Below are 22,002 nucleotides of genomic sequence, written 5' to 3'. Positions count from 1 at the left end.
TGTTGGTAGCTGCAGCCAGCCATAATGTATCGACAACTGTAAGTAGAACTGTCTCTGTAAAATGACTCCTCTTAAAATCTGGCTGATTGGGATAAAGCAGTCTGTTCTGTACAGTTCTGTAAATTGCCAGGATCTCGTTTGCCTGGAATGAACCACAGTGGACAGAGAGGGCGCCCCTCTTTCTTTCTCTCTCTCTAATGTTTCTGTGGCTTCTGTCACATTTGTAACCAACCCCTTGAATTTATAACCACCCCACATGGGTTGGTTGCCTTTTAGCAGCACACAAACGTTGTAGCAAATTCAGAATACATGTAGAAACAGAAATATTCTTACAATTTCTTTCTTTTGTGTTCTCAGCACTGGTGGCTCTGTTAATTTCTTGCTTATGATGGTTACGCTCCCATAATCCCTCTCATCCCGCCGAAAGCACTCATTCAGATACTTTGCAATTCTTTCGTCATCCGTCCATGACAGAGCGTTGACGTCATCCAGCTGAAATTGCAACAGTGAAACACCATTAAAGCCTTCCCAAACACAACTTCCATTGCTCATCTTTGACGCGGCCATAACAGAGAATATCAGATGAAGCACCACCGGGAGGTGGAACAGATAAAATGGACAGGTGGAGTCGTGGACCAGACTTGAATCAGAACACCACCTGTATGGTCCATGGCAACACATAATCTGCATGTCGAATTGTTCAATCCTATATGTACAGGTATAACTTCCAAAAAACAAGTATTTTTAACTAAAATATCTTGCATAATAAAAAACAAGAGAAGTACCTTTGTCCAGAATAGGCACTTTAATTTTTGGAGTTGTTACCTCAGAATTTTAACTAATAAATTCTTAATATTTTTGGTCAGAACCATAAACGAGTCTGATCCCCATCTGAATCCCCCCCCCCCATTTTCAAAATGGTGGCCATTTGAAAAAATATGTTTTTGTCATATTTCTGAGCATCCAAAGATTACTGAAAAAAATCTTGGAGGCACTTAGCCAGACATTTGGCTGAATCGATTAAGGATAGCACCAAGTCCCTAACCCTTAATAGGCCGGAGACATGAAGTTTTATTGGTCTGAACTATAAAAAGGTCTGACCCACATACAGTATACTCTCAGTAATTCATTTTTTCCAACAAAAAACATGATTTTACTCCATTTTTTCCCTGTTTTTCCATCTATTTTTGCTAAAATCTTTAATATAGAAGACAATATGCAGCAATTAAATGCACAAATGTAATCTCTCTCTCTCTCTATTATATATATATATATATATATATATATATATGGTTGAAATAGTTTACTGTCAAATAAATGCAAAGAGTACACGACACGTGTTTCGCCCTCATTCTGGGCTCATCAGGTGTATACACTCCACTGCACTCCCTTTCGGGAATCGAACCTCGGACGTCAGCGCCAGAGGCGATGCCCCTAACGGTGCGCCACGGCGTGTGGTTCGTTTATTTGACAGCATGTAGATCGGGGTAATTACATTCACTGCATTCATAGTCTGTGTCACAATCTGATTGTATGGGTGGTTACTATATATATATATATATATATATATATATATATATATATATATATACATATATATATATATATATATATATATATATATATATATATATATATATATAAAATCCAATGCATCTGTCTGTCTGTCTGCTTTCCACGAGAGAACTACTTAACAGATTTAGATCGGGTTTTTTTCTAGAATTTGCTTGAACTTTCCAGTTGATTTTGAAACTTCTCTCATAGTTCACTTGCGGTACTGATTTACTGTATTTGTGCGAATGGGCAGGACCCTCCTCACTCACGTGTCTGCCTCAGGGCGTACCTTAACTCCACTTAGCTAGCGAGCAAGAGAACTACTTAATGGATTTAGTTTGGGTTTTTTGTAGAGTTTGCTTGAACATTCCGGTTGATTTTGAAACTTCTCTCATAGTTCACTTGCAGTACCGATTTACTGTATTTGTGCGAATGGGCAGGGCCCTCCTCACTCGCGTGTATTGCCTCAGGGCGTACCTTAACTCCACTTAGCTAGCGAACGAGAGAACTACTTAATGGATTTACATATTTTTTTTTCTAGAATTTGCTTGAACATTCCGGTTGATTCAGCGACTTCTCTCATTGCGCTAAGAATCATAGTTTGCTTGCAGGAGTGATATATTCATGCTAATCCAAGACAGAGCGGGCCAAGGGGAGGGGGAAGAGTGACGTCAGGAGTGGGGAGCCTGGCCCTCCTGTAACATAAGTTTAATATGTCACTGTCCTCTGTACAAAAATATTTTATAAATCTACTTTTCTTTCTACTCACTTGCACAGTGGACACAGATTTAGCACACAGAGGCTCATCATTTAGAACTGCTAGGCAAGCATTAGGAGACAATACAGGGACAACTGCAAAATGGGCATTGTACACCATTTCTGTGTGTCAAAGTCAGTATGAAACTGTATCCCCTTTTCCTTGTTTGGAAAGGCATGATTCACCGAAGTGGGGGCCTGCACATGAAGAAAGAGTATAAAGCCTTGGAACATTGCCTGGCACACCTTTGAAGCAGACGGACGGATGGGAGATAACGTCATCCAATCCGGAAAATCCTTCCAACGTAGCGACGAAAATGGCAGACTCTACACATCAGGCTCCCACTCCCAAACTGGGTTCTTGTCATGGCTTCCTTCATCTGATATGTCGTGTAAACCATCATTAAAGAATGCCAAGTTATTTCTCCTATGTGATTTCTTACCGCCGTATCACTAAGGGAGGGGTATCGCCTTTTTATATTATATCTATATAGTTTTGGGTTATGTAACATGCCACAATTACAAAAGAACATATTCCAACAAGAAAGCTAGCGCCTCCTGCTGGATACACCTACTCACTATCCTGTTTCAGTACTACACGGGCGGAGCTGCGGGGAATGGCTAGTGATATAATAAAAATGTCAAAGTTCAAACTGAGAAAGCTGCGAAGGAAGGAAAACTAATATCAAGGAGTTCCAAAGTTTTTAACTCAGAATGCTGTTTATTCTTAAGTTTAGTTAACTTTTGAAATTCAACACAAAGAAATACTGTATATACTTAATTTCCTTATTTCCAATATCTTAATACCTAATAAGAGGATGGGTGGTTGGTTTGAGAACATGTCTGTGAGGATTAAAATAAAATTTAAAAAAAAAAAAAATGTAATGCATAGTGCGGGCTAAATACAAGTTGTTAAGTGAACCACTTCCAGAAAACGTTCCCGTGAACAATAGTGGAATATCCTTAGGCACATTTTCTCTATGTTTAGTGCTTCTTCTTGTATGAAATGCTTTGTTTTGACTCAATTTACTTTCATTTACATAATATTTACAAAAAAATCTTTCCAGTAAAGGTGGGCTTACTAGCTGTGCCCATTTGTTGCTGCATGTATTTTTCCTCCATACATTTGTCACCACAGCTCTATTACTCTTCTGTTTTTGCTTGAGGATGCCAATGGCTTCCCCCGAAGGTGCCATCAGAGACAAGAAGCCTACACTACGTGGATGGGAAACAGGCCATGTTCCCTCAGACTCGGTATACAGTGCGTACCATTTAGAGAATTACAGCAGGGACAAACAAAGTTTCAGAGCCATAAACAGCTAATGAAAGCTTTGATCTTGACTTGAAAGCTGAAATCTAAAAACATGTATTTGGAAAAAGAAAAAAAAAAAGCTGGAGTGCAAAATATACAAAGGCAGGCAGAAAAAGGAAAAGTTTCCAAAAATGTTACACAAATATAAAAAACAAATAAAAAGTCATAAAGTACTAAACAGTAGCATTCAAGAAGCACATAAACACTAGAAAAGAAGCTTCTGTCGTGACCCCTTCGATCTTTCCACAAACCTGATGAATGCAGGGCAGGGAATCAAGAAACTGAGCCTTAAGGGAGCGCGAAGTGAAAAACAATCAGAAAATAATAAAAGATATTCAAACACAAAATTGCAGCGATGGAAAATAACTAAATATTGGGGGGACTTGAAAAGTAGTGTTGATTAGCGAAATTCATCAAAATAATTTTCTCAGTGAATTTGCCGACTCTGCCGGTGACCCTGTTCACCAAATTTGTCCCTGAAAACACGGTGTGCAGTAAACTTAGATGAACCTTTTCTTCCCAGCAAGCCCATGATGCTTTGTGAAGCCAGAATGATATCACAGCGCTGTAGCAGCCATGTTGGACAGGGATGTCACTACCCAATCTGTGCACCCAGCCCGATTTGTATGACAAATGTGTACTGTAAGTGTATTCCCCCTCACATTTTATGGCACTGCTGGTCTATTTTGTGTATGTGTGAGTAACTTATGGTGTATGCATGCATGTGTGATGTCACTACTGTAGACGCATTATCACCCCGTATGCATTAAAAACTTTGCAATATTTTCATTTAAGGGGGTACATCAGTTGACCAGAATGAGAAGACTTTGAAAATCCTTTGTTGGTCTGCATCAATTCATTACATGTTGTGTTTTCACTGCTGGATTAAAAGTGTTATGTTGCTCGCTATGTAGCACAGATCGGGAAGTGACAGGGACAGCCTCTTGAATGTTAAACACTGATCCCTTGTATCACAGGCTTGTGGGTGTTAGATAGTCATAGCGTTAGGGTCTCGGGAGATTCAGAGAGAGGTAAAGGACCCAGAGTATTGTGAACTCGGTGTATAGTTTGATCTCAGAGTGGCACGGTGGTTAGCACTACTGCCTCACAGATCAGGTCACAATAAATGGTCCAGCATAACTGGCAGACACATCTGTTGCCCTGTTGGATACTTCAAAGACCACTGCACCATTACATTCTACTTAAAACTAATTTACTTTCGGCATCCCTTTTGACTTCACTGCATTATGCAAAGTTCATGGAAAGTCACACTTCCACATTTTCGATGAGCCAGAGGTGAGGCGGATTCAGAAGGGTTTATTTACTGTAATTGAAGAGACTAAACAATCAATGGGTCACAATCTGACTTTAAGTACAGTAAATCCACTTGATACTGCAACAGCCTTCAGCCTTAAATGAGATGGACAACATGACGTCACCCCACGCAGCACACACCTGCTGTGATAGCACCCGACATCATAAAACCAGATTAACAAAAAAGGCGGCACTCATGACCCATAATGTTAACAAACTATTGAATGTTACGTTAAAATTAATAACAAAAAACACGAACAGTAATTTTTATGAATTGTAATATCCATCCATCCATTATCCAACCCACTATATCCTAACTACAGGGTCATGGGGTCTGCTGGAGCCAATCCCAGCCAACACAGGGCACCAGGCAGGAAACAAACCCCGGGGAGGGCGCCAGCCCACCACAGGGCGCGTGCACACACACACACCAAGCACACACTAGGGACAATTTAGAATCGCCAATGCACCTAACCTGCACATCTTCGGACTGTGGGAGGAAATCCACACAGACACGGGGAGAACATGCAAACTCCACGCAGGGAGGTCCCGGGAAGCAAACTCAGGTCTCCTAACTGCGAGGCAGCAGCGCTACCCACTGCACCACCGTAACGCCCTGAATTGTAATATTTCTGACAAAACTGCAAAGACAGTGAGTGACCTTACCTTATAGATTTTCCGTAGTGTAACTTCTGTAGGACCAACTCTGTGTTCATGACAGGATATTCCATTGAGTGCTTCACATCTACAGATACAAAGACAACAAGTTAGAAAATGTCTACTCGGTGTAACAATCAAGTGCATTCTGCAACTAAGTTTGAAAATATTGGTGCATTGTAAACATACTGTACTTTATCAAAGAGACCGATATCACTTGTTTTTGAATATTTTCGAAGCAATGAGACATGCTAAACAGTAACAGTGATCAATGCCGCTCAACGCCAATTTGGAGACCTAGGCAGGGATGACACGTCACCCCTCATTGTCCACAGCGGGTAGTCGCCGTTTTTAGACTTCGACAACCTGGTTCGTCCCCATTGGTGTCCTGCGCATGCGACCCTTCAACAACACAAGTGGCACCCATTTGTGCATATACCATGAACTTTAAGGAGCGCGTGCCCTTTGATGTACGTACACACTACTTTCATAAGTGGGTAATGGCGCTCAATTAGTATCATCACAGTTTGACAACTAGGAATGGTGGGGGGTTCCCCCATTGACCCTCTTTATCATTACAGTCTGACGCCTGGCTGGTACAGGGGGACCACCTCAGTGTACGGAGTGCGAGTGCACACTCAGAAACACAAATGATCTGGTTGCCCCTTACCTGCCATAAATGGCATCCCTCAGATGACGGTGCCCTAGGCGGCAGCCTAACGGATACACCGGCTCTCACAGTGACAGCAGACTGTAATTACATGTTACAATTATTAGTGATTTACTTTAACAGCATTTTACAATGTCACGTAATTAAAAGACAAGTCCAAATAGGTTTGTTGTTGCTGAAATAGCTTCTATAGACACCAGAGTCCTTCTCAGGTGGTGCTAATATGGCCTCATCTGATGTCCTTTAGTTAGTTGTTAGAGGGTCTTTGACTAAGTGTAGTATTTCTTAAACACAAAATTTTGAAATGATGTACACGATGGTGAGTTAAACTCAATGATGAGGCTGCTACGGTGTAGCTGGTCATGGTGGAGATCTGCAGAGAAATCATACAGTGGCCTTATAAGGTCTTGAGACCCTTTAACTTTCTGCACGCTTTACCATGTTGTACATTTAACATTGAAAGGATTACATTTCGCCATTTATACCCACCAATTTGCACTCAATACCTCATAATGAAAGTGAAAACATGTTTTCAGAAAAGGTTTGCAAATTTATTAAGACTGCAGAGAGGTAGAGCTCGGGGTTTGAGTGTTCCCAAGAGCACAGTGGCCTCAACTGTTGTGAAATGGAAGCAGTTTGGAATTACCAGAACTCTTCCTAGAGTTGGACGCCTGGCCAAAACTGCACAAACCAGGAAATAAGGACCCTGGTCAGAGAGGTGTTTGAGAATCCAATGGTCGGTCTCTCAAATGGAGCTTCAGAAGTCCTCTTCTGAGGTAGGAGAACCTGTCAGATGGATGAACATCTCGGATCATGATGTCTTCACTTAGCTACTAAGAAGAAGCAGCTGAGTCTTGATCTGCAGGTCATGCACTTTTATCCTCCTACTTTGAGAGCTCAGATGCTTTCTGAAATGGTGTATTCTAGGATTTCTCTCTTCCGCTGACCAGCAAGAACGTCTTTGAAAACAGCGGCGTACGTACAGCTGGCAGTTTAATTCTGCCAAAGCCTCCAGTGGTGGGGATCTGAACACAATAACCATAAAAACAAACCCACGTTAACTAAATGGACAAATTTTCCTCACAGCTTCATTTCTGATAATAAAAATTTTATTTCTGTGATTAAGACGTCATATATTACGAGGAAGGTGATGACAATAAGACTTTTAATGGGAATATTTCCTCCACCTCCTCCAAATGCTAATTCATTAAAAAGTGTTTTACATTATGTGGTGACAATGATTTATAACTATGCAATAAAAAAAGTCTTACACAACACTAACAAATACTTTAATTTTGCTCTGGAGATGATTTAATGCACATGTACACTGTAAACAAATTGAGACTAAAAAATCTAAAACAACAGGAGCCTGGTGAGGATTAGCAAAACTGCGAGTCTCAAACTCACCGTTAGCATAATTATTTGGTATGTAATTTTAAAAAGGTTAGACATTACCGTGATTGTTATTAGCCTCTTTATTTTGCAATATCTAGTGAGGTCTAGAAGAGGACTTTGCTTATTGAAAATCTGTAATGGAAATAGGAAATTAGAAATATTTTCTTTATATGGAGTATACATAACAAAATTGTTTTTCAAGCAGCTTATTAGATAACACCAGCATATCAAGGAGAATTTATTACTGAATTAATAAACTGCAGGGCAGCGTCTTTGTACATAAAAATAATTATTTCCTTTAATTTTCTTTCTGACGTGCAGACCATTTGCACCCTCTTCTGGTGTCCTTGGAAAAGGCCATGAAGCAAAACAAATCAAAACTAACGATTGTCAAGTGCAGCAAACGTGGAGTGCACATGCGCAGCGCTTCTCCTTGGCCCGGCTGTTATCATTCACTCGTTAATGGAGGGTGTAAATTGAACTTGTTTACAAAAATGGAGAATGTTTTGCTCTTAGAGACCCCAAATGTCCTTATTAGGGTGACCCAACCTTGCAACTGCTTTTAATTCCAAGTGATTTCTTAATCAAATGCTCTTAATTACATTTATTATTTAATTAAATGATCACTACCATGGTTTCACTCAGGTGAGAGATATGAAAGGCACTATACGATAGATAAACAGATAGATAGCTAGGAAGGGCACTATATAATAGATCGATAGGAAAGGCACTATAATAGATAGATAGAAAATGCACTATATGATAGATAGATAGATAGATAGATAGATAGATAGATAGATAGATAGATAGATAGATAGATAGATAGATAGATAGATAGATAGATAGATGCACTATATAACAGATAGATAGGAAAGGCACTATAATATAGATAGATAGAAAATGCACTATATGATAGATAGATAGATAGATAGATAGATAGATAGATAGATAGATAGATAGATAGATAGATAGATAGATAGATAGATAGATAGATAGATAGATACACTATATAACAGATAGATAGGAAAGGCACTATAATATAGATAGATAGAAAATGCACTATATGATAGATAGATAGATAGATAGATAGATAGATAGATAGATAGATAGATAGATAGATAGATAGATAGATAGATAGATAGATAGATAGATAGATAGATAGATAAGGCACTATATAATAGATAAAGTCACGATATGATAGATGGTCTGAACACACACCAGAATGAATACAAAGAAAGAGATCTTCTGACTTGGCAGTCCAAGTCCCAGTGAGGAGTATCGTCCCATCAACAACCCAACCCCCTCCACCCCATTTCTTGACAAACATCTGCTGTTGTCACCCTGTCCAATTAAAACCTTTGGATCAGCATCACCTGTGTTGTGTTTTTGGGCTCTGTATGTAGTAGTGTCATGCTATCATGTATTACACCGTCAGGCGTGTTTTTGTTTTGGTATCTGTAGCCTTTACACTCAGACAAATTCTTAGTTGCAGCATTGCCTGTCAATGAAGTTCAAGTTCAGCTATGAAGGCTTGTCTCATTTTATTAGCGTAACATTCACGTTTTTGGAAAGCGAGTCAATCCATGCCAAATGATCCAATTTTAGAAAATGTTCCTGACTGACCCACGCCGATTTGACTACCTACCTGCTGAAAAGAACGTCCTTGTACTCAATAGCTAGTGAGCACAATTCTAGGCTTGTACCAAGTAAAACAGGCCCTTACTAGGGGTAATAAATCTTTTTGTGGCACACATTGTAGTAGAGTCTCAGGCAGGGTGTGCTGGGGTTTAAATTCATGTGCTATGTCTCCTTTGTTTGTTTTTCATTCCTTTTTTATTATGTGCATCTATCCTTATTTTTGTATTGCCTGTGTATAAAGGCTGCTTTTGTTATGTTCCATACGTTATGTGGGTCTTTCCTCAAGAGCCGGGGCCTCCTGCCAATCACCACCAGCTACTGCTCTCCACCCCATAAATCAGGAGGGTGTCCCTCAGTTCCTGGCAGTTCATTGTGAATGTGTTATTTGTGTTTTGCTGTGCTTGTGCTCTTTGTATATTTTGTGATTTTGCCCCCTTACTGTTTTTTTAAACCACTTCATTTGGATTCTGTATTGGGACTTTGTTTGACTTGGACTCTCTTTGTTTCAAACAATTTTATTTTGCCTTTGTGTTTCATGAAGGTTTGTTGTGTTTGGAATCCTTTCTGTGAAGAATAAATCTTGTATTTTATATAAAGATTGCTTGCTTTAATTACTAGCCAGGGTTGGACTGTGAAATCCCCCTCTAGTGAGCATTAATGGAAGTGTTTGTTACTACGTGCGCTGAAAATTCTTTAGAGCTTGGGACACCAAGTTCACAACATTTGTCACACCTGGCCAATAAGCATTAAAATATAGGCGTGAAAATTATTTTTTTTTCCCCACATATTGAATGCCACATAAATGAAAAAGTTTGATTTCTTTCAGACAAAGTTTGTAAAAGAGGAATTAAAACATGAGTGATAACAACCAAAATTTGAAAGATCTGATGTGGCTTAGGGTGCAGATATTGAGGGCCAATGTGCTCTAAAGACTGAAATATTTTTATACAATTTTTCAACCAGACCTAAACTGCCAAATAATGCAATTGTGGACCAACTATTTTAAAGACACCCAAATACCAAACAACAATCCCTGAAATTTTCATGAATGTAGCATTAACAGTTCGAGTTTTGACTTGCAGAACATTGCCATTTTCTTTACAGTAAAATTAGAGCCACACTCCTACTAACAAACTAATGAGGTCTACAATCGAACACACCAGTTATTGGGTACATCAGCATCATTTCCTTAAAGTATAAAGCAAATCGAAGATGGTGAGTCGGGACTCCTCCATTGTACTCACATGAATTGATGCATATGGGAGGAAACCCACAAGAAAATCCCACACAGGGAGAACATGCAAAGCCTACAAGCTCGGCAGAGCTCAGGCCGGGATTTGTTTGCAGCACTTGGCACCAACTGCTGAGCCACCCAACAGCTGCACAGTAAGTACTGCTGTAAATTTTGTCCATATTTACATGAATACATCTCAGGGAGGAGAGGGAAAAATAAAAAAAAAAGCTTTATTCACGCAACAGCGGGTTTCTATTCCTCCCTTCGCCTTCCTTCAAAGCGTATCATGCTGTGAATATTTTTCTTTATTTTATCTCAGTTATCTCTGACTGAAAAAGATGGTAATCATGAAATTAATCAAAATGGATACATTAATTGCAATTAGGCTCGAACAGGCACATGTAAGAAAAAAATGGCACGCGCTGAATACGTTCTGAAATATTCATGCAGTGCTGCTTTACACTTGCTCTTGAAAAGCTTTCCATTCCGTCTTCATATAGTAAGGCAGTTTACACGCTCACCATGCATTACACTTTCTGCCACCGATCCCATGTGTATATCCATCCTTACTGTAAAAATATAGTTATACACACACCATTTAATTCAGGGTCACAGGGGGCCAAAGCCTGTTCTAGGATCACGCAGTGTAAGGTAGGAACCTAAGGAATGTCATTTGAGCCAAAAGTAAATGCAATCCAACATGTAACTACGCTGAAATACAATACATATGCAAGTGGGCACTTTAATTTTATATATAGTCACACACGCACGAATGGGGGACAGTTTACGGGCTCAAATAACGGGAATTGCTCGCCAGACTGGGGTTTGGCGCTATACTTTAACTATCTCTCCTCTCATCCCCACAGAACAACTAAAGAATCACCACAATAATAATCACTTCCGGCTTATGATGTCACTTCCGGTTCCAACCCTCTAAGTCCCACCTCTAGATGACATCACTTCTGATTCCCAGAATGCCACATGCTTACATCATTTTCTGCAATTTCACTATATAAATGTCCGCCATTATTACTCTGATCAGTTCTGTTTGGACTCAAGTCTTTATAAACCAATCCAATATTGTGACAACCTTCACTAAACAGGGACAATCTCCAAAACTTTGACTTTGTCTAAAAAATACATATATATATATATAAAAATATATAGCAGTAGTCCCCCGCAGCTCCGCCCACATAGAAATGAAACAGGACAGTGAGGAGGGCCCTGCCCGGCTCCCCACTCCTGACGTCCCGCTTCCCCCTCCCCTCGGCCCGCAGCGTCTGTCTCAGATCAGCACGAACATATCGCTCCTGCAAGCAAACTACGATTCTTAGCGCGATGAGAGAAGTCGCAAAAATCAACCAGAATGTTCAAGCAAGTTATAGAAAAAAATCCCGATCTAAATCTGTTAAGTAGTTCTCTCATTTGCTAGCTAAGCGGAGGTCAGGTACACCCCGGAGCTGCCGCATGAGTGAGGAGGGTCCCGTTGCGTCACTCATGGATTCGTGCAAATAAATCGGTTCCGCAAGCAAACTATGATACTTGGCGCGATGAGTGAGGTCGTAAAATCAACCGGAATGTTCAAGCAAGCTCTAGAAAAAAAAAACGATCTAAATCCGTTAAGTAGATCTCTCATGAAAAGCAGACAGAAATACAGGCGTTGCTGCATCTGTTCCGCCACCCAGGTGGTCTTGTGTTTATAGGCCAGGGGCTGGAAGGGGCGGAGTTAGTTGAACTCACTGGGTAGTCTTTCTGTACTGTGGAACAAAAAGAAGACCAGGAAGTTGGCAGCAGCGCCCCTTTTGGCTTGGGGTGGTATTACATACCTGTGAAGAACTCGGAAGGTGACCCTCTTACACATATGCGTGACAACAGAGTGAATCTGAAAGACAGAGGCCATAGCAGCATGTTCTATGAAGGACAGCTGGTCATCAATCATCAACCCAAAGTTGCACACCGACTAGACATTGAATTTAAAATGCTTGACTTTAAAACACTGCTTATAGTTTACAAAGCCTTAAATAATCTCGCTCCATCCAATATTTCAGAATGTCTTTCATCTTCCACTCTAAATCATAACCTTAGATCTTCAAATGAGTGTCTGCTTATTATTCTGAGAGCTAAACTTAAAAGAAGTGGTGAGGCGGCCTTCTGCTGTTATGCACCTCAAATCTGGAATAGCTGACCGATAGAAATTCACCAGGCCAATACGATGGAGCACTTTAAAACACTGCTAAAAACTCGTTACGTTAACATGGCTTTCTCATAGCTTCATTTTAGTGTAACCCTGATATTCTATATATGTATTTAATTATCATTCCTGGTGGCTCCATAACCCATACTATAACCCCTACTTTCTCTTCTGTTCTTTTTCTGGTTTTCTGTGATCTGCGCCACCAGCACCTGATCAAAGCACCGTGCTGTCCCTCCATTGATGGATTAAAGGCCAGAAGTCCACACAACCGTCATCATCAAGTTCTTCCATGTGAACCCTGAATACCATGAGGACTGATTGTGAGGTCATTGATGTTAGGTAGAATGCCTAGAGGGGGCTGGGCGGGTGGTCTTGTGGCCTCAGAACCCCTGCAGATTTATTTTCTCCAGCCGTCTGGATTCTTTTTTGTTTTTTCTGTCCTCCCTGGCCATCGGACTTTACTTTTATTCTATAATAAAAAAAAAAAATAATAATAATAATAATAATACATTTGGGTGGCACAGTGGGTAGCGCTGCTGCCTAGCAGTTAGGAGACCCGGGTTCGCTTCCCAGGTCCTCCCTGCGTGGAGTTTGCATGTTCTCCCCGTGTCTGCGTGGGTTTCCTCCGGGCGAAAGACATGCAGGTTAGGTGGATTGGTGATTCTAAATTGGCCCTAGTGTGTGCTTAGTGTGTGGGTGTGTTTGTGTGTGTCCTGCGGTGGGTTGGCACCCTGCCCAGGATTGGTTCCTGCCTTGTGCCCTGTTGGCTGGGATTGGCTCCAGCAGACCCCCGTGACCCTGTGTTTGGATTCAGCGGGTTGGATAATGGATGGATGGATAATACATTTTATTTATATAGTGCCTTTCCCATGTTAGTGTTCCCTAATTCTATTTTCTTATTTATTTTGTCTTTTTTCTCTTTCTTCATTATGTAAAGCACTTTGAATTACATCATTTGTATGAAAATGTGCGACAGAAATAAATGTTGTTGTTGATAGCAGGTGTTAGTGATAATAAGCTGAATGGAGCTAAGGTGCTGAACCGACAGATGAGTTGGGATAAGAAGAAGGTCCATCTTTGCGAGGTTGAGCTGGAGATGATGTTTCTTCATCCAGGTTGTAATATCAGCAAGACATACAGAGATTGTGGCCGATACCGTGTGGTTCTCCGGTGAATATAGCTGTAAATCATCAGCACAGCACTGACAAGTGAAACAATGGGGTCCTACAAAGGGGTCTAGTGAGGACACGTATAGAGAGACGAGGAGAGAGCTCACCAACAACAGTCTACTGCACCCTTGACATCTCTCCATGACAGGAAACAAAGTAGGATCAGCCCAAGACGTTTGTAAGGCTCAGACCACCTGAGGGCAGTCCCAGTGTTAATAAGGTCAGAGAGGATGCCAAGGAGGATCTGCAAGTTGTCTTTGGGTGCCCAATTTAATGTATTTTGCTATATATTTTGGCCCCTATAAAATAGAGATGGGGCCCATATGGGCTTGCCACCTGGGTACTTCTACAACAGCCGTAGTGTTTTGTTTTTTTTTTTTTAAATATACTGCTATCCCACAGCCAGAATAAACAACAATATTCCAGATCACGGTAAGTGCACATCTTACGGGATACCCTTAGATGGCTAGTGACCTGTTCAGGATAAATCCATATGCTCTGTGCGACAGTCAGCATGGCCAACTGTGACACCACTATAAGTAAACTGAGCATAGTGCTGGGTGACAGAATGGACTCCTAATCAGTAAAATAAAAAATAAAAAAAGTACAGAGGACACTTTGAACATTTTACCTGTGCAGAATTCACATTTATTCTTGAAATAAATAATATGTCAAATAAGAGTGTGTCCTTGTGCTCCTGCTCTTCTCATTAAACGGCCAAGAAGCAGGCACAAATGAAATATTACCGAGCTGATATACAGCATGCATATTAAAATGCATTGTTTTGGGTCAAATGGTTTAATACATAAGAGGAACGAGCCGCTGTAATGATTCCATATTGCTCCGTCCCTCCTGTACTGCTGCCGCCTTCTCGTGGCACGGAATGAGTAATGAAGAAATTGCATTCTGGCCTACCCGCTGGGGCTTAGAAAATAATTCTAAAATATTGGAAATCTGACAAATCTTTTGCTGAACAGAAAGGAACTGTGACGTATTTTGATAACCTGCAGAGATTCTTGCACAAAGGGAAAAAAAAAATAACCAACTCATTTGTTTTAATAAAGACTTGGGAATTGTTGTTTAACAAGTGAGAAAATAGATTTAACTGTTATTTATCCATTAGAATGCATAATCTTTCACCTTAGCGGATTTATTCAGTGTATTGCTATAAATTATAATAAAGGGGTGGGAGGTGTATTTTTGTGGGGGGGGGAGGGGGGGTGGTTGCGGTGAGACAGGCAATCCCTCCAGCTCACCAAGAAGAAAACGACTCTCACTGTCTGTGCCTTTGTGGTTGTTTGACCCTAAACCATATTTTATGAAAGCAAAAAATATCAAGGTTATTCCCGTTTCAGAAAAAAAGTCTGACAAGAAGGTTAAAGACACTAAGTTTCGGCTGTACAGCCACACATGAGCGTCTGAGGATCACCGTGTTGGCTCTGATCAGGTAGGTCGTAGCACCCCAGGGCAAGAGGTGGCATTGTGGCTGAATGTCTTATTTCTTCCCTCAGCAGCACAGAGGAGGCGAACCAGGAAGCCGACTGACCACACCCCCATTGCTTCCCCAACTACCGCCCCCTTCTGGTCTGAAACCTATTAAAAGAGGCCTTCCTGGAAAGTGGCACCTCACTTAAGTAAGTAAGTGAACTTTATTGTCATTCATACCATACAACAGTACAACAACAGATGCATAGCTGATCGAAATTGCGTTTCTCCAGGCTCAATGTGCAGACATAAAAGACAGGTGCATGGAAGACAACATACAGGCATTACAAACATTTCACTTCTTACACTGAAAGGAGGTAAGACAGCGTAAGACAGCACAAGGCAGCACAGTACAAACAATAAAAACAAAAGATATATATAAATGTAAGCCAGTCAGTGGGTGAAATATATGAAAGAAAATATTGCACATTGTTTCACAGTGATTGTGATATTGCACTATATGGATGCAATATTTATACATAATATATACAATGTAATATTGTACGATATTACAATACAATATGATGTAAACTTAAGACCTATTTGTGGTAGTAAAGTGCACAGTGAGTAAGAGAGCAAAAGGACAGTTATTTAACAGAGTTTAGTATTCTGATGGCCTGGGGGAAGAAGCTCCTGTTAAATCTGGTCATTCTGCAGTGCATACCGCGGTAACGTTTTCCAGAGGGCAGAAGTTCAAACAGCCCATGTGCCGAGTGTGTGGTATCTTTTATGATCTTAATAGATCTGCTCTGGCAACATGAGTAGTGTACCGTATTTACTCGTGTACCATGTGCCCTCGTGTAAGACGCGCACCCTAATTTTTACAAAGAAAATCATGAAAAAAATTTTCCCCGTGTACGACGCGCTTGTGATTGTATAGGAAGAGTTTAGGACACGTTTTCCGCGAAATGCCCTTCTGTTTTTGTTGCATGACGAAAGACAGAGAGAGGGAGAGAGCGCGTGCGAGCGAACGAGCAGGAGAGACAGAGAGCGTGCGCGAGTGAGCGAGGCAAAAGAGAGAGGGAGCGCGAGCGAACGAGCAAGACAGAGAGAGCGCGCACGAGCGAGAGAGAGAAAGCGTGAGCGAACAAGCAAGAGAGAGAGAGAAAGCGCGAGCGAGCGAGCAAGAGAGAGAGAGAAAGTGCGAGCGAGCAAGAGAGAGAAAGCCAGAGCGAGCGAGAGAGCACGAACGAGAGAGAGTGCGAACGAGAGAGAGAGTGAACGAGAGAGAGAGACAGAGAGCGCGCACATGCGAGCGAGCGAGAGAGAGAGAGCAAATTCACCACCTCCATGTTATTTTATAAGTTACAATTTCTCCATTAAAAGACTAAAGAGCATCTCACAGCAGTGCTACTTACATTTTTTTTTGTCGCAACCCCAATCTTGTCATTCTTAGTATGTTCGAGACCCAGAATTGCTGCTGACAATAATCCCGGAAGTGGGTCGGGATTTGGGGGGGGTTGCTTTTCCCTTTGACATTCTCCGCTGACAGTCATCATGTGGCATACAAATCTCCCTTGGAGATTTATTGTTGACAGTCATCCCGTTCCAACTTGTACAATCATAGTGGAGCAACTGCCCATAGCGACCCATCATGAGACTCGAAACGAAGACTATAAACAATCAACTACTATCCCCATGGGATTAATAAAGTTTATCTAATTTAAGAAATCTAAGATAAGGTATGACCATAAACTGACTAGGGAATCCATTCCCGGACGAGTTTATCCATTCCCCGGTATTCGTGAATCCCGCATTTCATTCCCGGGAATCCCGGGCATGATACAGTGCACAGGCATCTCACATGTGAACGGTTTTAGAACGACCGACACTTATTTTTAATAAAACTACTGCAATATGTTGACACAAATAAAAGACTAACCTTATCTACAAGCAGTAATAAAAGCATAGAAAGCACAACATCCTCACAGGTGGCGCAGCGGTAGTGCTGCTGCCATGCAGTAAGGAGACTGTGGAAGATTGTGGGTTCGCTTCCCGGGTTCCTCTCTGTATGGATAGTGCTTTGAGTACTGAAAAAAGCGCTATATAAATGTAATTTATTATTATTATTATTATTAATGTGTCCAGCGTGCGGTCGTCCAAGAACGCACCTTTGTGCAGAAGTACGCCAGCCACAGAGAAAGCACGCTCTGCCTCCACTGAAGTAGACGGCACAATCATCAGATACTGATACACTTGTTCTAAACAATGCCCGCGCTTGCCGTTGCTCTGAAACACCACCATTTCAGCTTTTACTGATGCATCCAGTTTCCTGTCATCATTCTGTGATGGCAAGTTTCTTGGCACAGATAATGAGGATGCAACAGACTGATGCATTGCAATTTCAAGTTGCTGTTCAAAGCTGTTGTCTGATGAAGTGCAAGCTGCAGCAATGGCGCCACCTTAATTATTTTCAACTATAACTCTGTTATTTCTTGATCGATTTTTACCCACTATATATGTGAGCTTGGCCGTTCCCGTTTTCCCTGGAATGCGGGAATGAAAAATGTCCGGGAATCCCGGGTTCCCAGTAATCGGGAACCCGGGAATGGATTCCCTAAAACTGACCTCTGTTAAAAAAATGTGAATCAGGAAAAATTTATAAATCAAGGATTTGTTAATGAAAAACCAGAAAATTACAGAAATAGATTTAAATAACTAAAGGAGGTTCAAATTAAATAAAACTAAATAAATAAAAATTGTACATTATAAAAACCAGAAAAATACAACAAACTCCACTAGGAACGAATGATCTCAGACTTCTTAGCTCATTTAAATAGCAAGAGAGAGAGTTCAGGAGTGGTGAAGTTAGGGTGGCCCCGCCTCCTGAGGCTCCACCAATAAGGAAGAAGGATCATAATTCAGCTTAAAGACACAGTACATAAGTAGTCAGTATTAAACAAAAATCGCTAGAAATAACATTAAATTATGAAAAATAATAACAGACAAAAACAACAATAAAACACAAACATATGATAACAAATAACAGGAAAATCTAGAGGTTTTTCAAATTTTATTATGGTTCTTAATTCCAACCATCCATTTCCTAAATTTTTATTTAATCTCCATAATGTTATGTTTCTACCCAGAAAAATGTGCATTATTTCCATCAAGAATAAATGTTTTGACACCGAACAGAATCCTGTCAATACCAAAATGTCAACATAAAAACAGTAGAAAAAGTCTGTTGAGTGTCCACTGCTGTACTGATGCAGATTTGGTGCACATCTGTCATGTGACATGTTTTGAGACAGTTGGGACAGTACAAGTGTGTTTCTTTGCACATTTTTCTTATATTTTTTCTGTTGCTTGTGCACGAGTGGTAGAACGTCAATGCCTGATCCACATGATCACCATGCCCCTTGTGTTACTGTAAGCTATCACAGTGCAGGGCTTAGTGACCTCCACATTTCCCCCAACAAGAACATTGATAGCTGCTGCTTTGCTAGCAGTGCTTTGTGGGCTAACATCTTCCTTGTTTTTCCACATGATAGCAAATCATAGCCTTGATAGCCCTGTTGCCATGCAGCTACTTGCACCACACTGTACTTTCATGCAACTGAAGTTACGAGGCATATCATGGCAGTTCAGTCATACAGTGCCATATGCTTCAGTTGGACTGAGTCAACATCTGATGGATGACCAGTTCAAACTGTCATCACTATCACTTGATTCAACTAATGGTTCAGTTTCAGTTTGTTCTAAAACGGACTTTGTAACTTTTTGTTTATACAGCATTGTGTTTTGATTGAGGGCTCCGCCTCACTAATGAATACTGACAAGTGACTATAGAAAAAATTGTGACTTTTTTGCAGCGTGGTATTATTTCATCCACAAGATGACAGAGGAATATCAGTCCTAGCATTATTCGGGCTTAACATCAAAACAGGTTATTACTCGGGTTTAACCATTTTTACTCAGAATTCTGAACTTGAGTGGCACTTAGGGTTAATGATACAGAGTTTAAGCACCTGCAAACACAGATAATAATAAAATGTGACAGACTAGGGCAAAATTATTCGTATTAATTTAATCAATGATTAATATTAAGTATCCATAATCATAACATTGTGATTGCAAGTGGAGTCTACAACTGACTAGTTGTGCCATCCAGAATTGGCTCCTGGCTTGGACAGGCCCCTTCAACCTTCATGTGGCATTAAGCAGATTAAAATATTACTGTTAAAATGTATAGAACAATGTCAACGCCGTGCTCCTTTAAACTTTCCACCAGACCGAATCATGCTGATGACGACACCAAGATCGAATAAAAGCAGCACCGGGCAGGTCATTTAGATTTCTGTCACATATTCTACAGTTTCAGTCTGGATCTGTATCTGGCAACAATCAACATGACACTTCTGCAAATGAGATATTGCATCTCTGGGGATATACAATGTCAAAATATCAATAATTATTAATATTGCTGGCAATCTCAATGAGTTTTATATGTTTCTGATACAAAGCTATTAGGCCATTTTCTCCCTACAAATAAGTGGATGTCGTATATTTATGCAGTTGATGTAAATGCCATTGAGGGAACACGGGATATCAAACTAACACATGATGAGCCTACAAATGCAATTAAACAACAGTTGGCCTCATTTTTTTATGACTTGTTATGAGCTTTGTGCTGGATAAAAATGATCCAACTTTTCAGCATTTTTTTTGTAATGCAAATGATAACCAACAAAATAGCTTTAGCCACCAAGGAATTCAAATAAAATTGGATGTGCAGTGGATTCCGGAAGTATTCGGACCCCTGCACTTTTTGCACATTTTGTTAGGTTGCAGTCATATGCTAAAATCATTCAAATTCATTTTTTCCCATATAAGGGCATCACTCAAAACGCTAGAATTAAAAGTGTGAAAACATGATTTCAGAAATTTTGGAAATGTATTAAATTTAAATTAATGAAATATCCCCTTGACCCCTTGCTTTGGCGCAGCTGTATCCCATCCTGTTGACAATCATTGAGATGTTTCTACACCTTGTTTGGAGTCCACCTGTTGTTAATTCAAAGGACTGGACTGATTAGGAAAGGCACATACTGTAGCTGTCTATAGAAAGTCCCACCAGTTGAGCAAAACTCAAGCCATGAGGTTGAGGGAACTGCCTGTAGATCTTGGAGACGGCTGCAGAAACATTCTTGTAGCACTGAAGGTTCCCAAGAGCACATTGACCTCCATAATCTTACATGGAAGAACTCTGGGACAACCATGACTCTTGCTAGAGCTGGCCACCTGGCCAAATTGAGTAATTGTGGGAGGACGACTATGGGCAGAGGGAGTGAAACCTGCTGAAATTCACCAAAGGATGTTGGCTCAGTACACAAGTAAAACGTTTATGAACAGGTATGAAAAGTTTAAAGTGAGAAGAACAAGTGTAACCGATGAACGCACATCTGGTCGACCATCAGCATCTCACACATAAGTCCACGTCAACATGGCAAATGCCTTCATTAGAGAAGACTAACAGATTATGATGTCCGCTGATGCCGCACATTTAGATATCAGATATTAATCTGCACGTGTCATAGTGCAGGAGAACTATAGATACGATTAATCCTCTTTGTGCTGAAAGACACATAAAGCTTCAACAATTTGCCTCCATCTGGTCCTATCTTGATCTACGTGTTTTGCTTCACTTCATGTTAGGTCCATCTCCTTCAACTCATTTATCACAGTTCACAGCCAGGCTGCTTTGGGCCAGTCTTGATTGCGCTTCCCAGGTGGGGTCCATCTCAGAACAAACCTTAGGTATACGGTTCTGGTCCACTCTGAGGACGTGACCAAGCCATCTTAAGCATCGGCTCTTCATGTCCAGTACTACACTCTGGTTCGAGATCTTCTCGGGCCAGAAGATGGAACAGATCGCCCCGAGACATCCACTGTGGATGGCGTCGATCTTACTCATGTCCCCTTTTACAACATGCCAGCATTCCGAGCCATAGAAAAGAACAGGTTTGTCATTGTTGTTATAGAGTCTGACCTTTGTTCTGTTTGTTCTTCTAGATGGGCTGAAGTCTGTGTGCTTCTGTCTGTCAGGCTTCTCCTGCAAAGGGTGTAATTTTGAGGAATGGGCAACAAGGCAGATTTTCAAGCTGGGACAATGAGGTCCACTGGATACCTCTAGGTTTCAAGGTAAATGGCAAGCAGAAAGAGGATGAGAGAGAATTGATACATCCCTGTCACACACCAGACTCCACCAGAAACCACTCTGACAGGGTTCCATCAACTATGACGCTGCATTGAAACTGATGGTAGAACATCTCCATAAGTGTGACCATCTTTGGAGGAACTCCATATGACTTTAAGATCATCCACAGGGTGACATGGTGCAGGCAGCTGAAAGCTTTCCAGAAGTCCGTGAAGTTAATGTATAAGTGAATGTTCCACAGAGCAAAAATCTGATCAATGCATCTCTTTTCTTTTCTAAACCCTGCCTGTTCCTGTCTCAGGTTCTGGTCAACTGCTACGTGAATTCAACCACTACAGCATTCAACCAAGAAGAATCCTGCAGAAAACTCTAGAAGGAATTGAGAGCAGTGTGATGCCTCACCAGTTGTCACAGTTCTGAAGGCTGCCTATCTTATGGTATGGACTATTTAAGTTCTTGTTCCA

At 40.8% G+C, this 22,002-nt stretch overlaps 1 protein-coding gene across 1 annotated transcript in view; it reads right to left on the bottom strand.

Moving 5' to 3' along the window:
* Positions 1-300: 300 nt before the first annotated feature.
* The window catches only part of LOC127529027 (uncharacterized), a 189,931-nt gene continuing 168,229 nt past the window's right edge, over positions 301-22,002 (bottom strand). The window contains exons 7-8 of the mRNA XM_051931276.1: positions 5,603-5,681; positions 301-492 (exon numbers count right to left, since the gene is read on the bottom strand). Of these exons, the coding sequence (XP_051787236.1) occupies positions 301-492; positions 5,603-5,681 (271 nt within the window). The remainder of the gene's footprint in view (positions 493-5,602; positions 5,682-22,002) is intronic.

This window comes from Erpetoichthys calabaricus, chromosome 8 (assembly GCF_900747795.2).
Source record: "Erpetoichthys calabaricus chromosome 8, fErpCal1.3, whole genome shotgun sequence".
Taxonomy (NCBI): Eukaryota; Metazoa; Chordata; class Cladistia; order Polypteriformes; family Polypteridae; genus Erpetoichthys; species Erpetoichthys calabaricus.
Note: the sequence above shows the minus strand (reverse complement) of the source record. Positions and strands in the feature narration are given on the sequence as shown.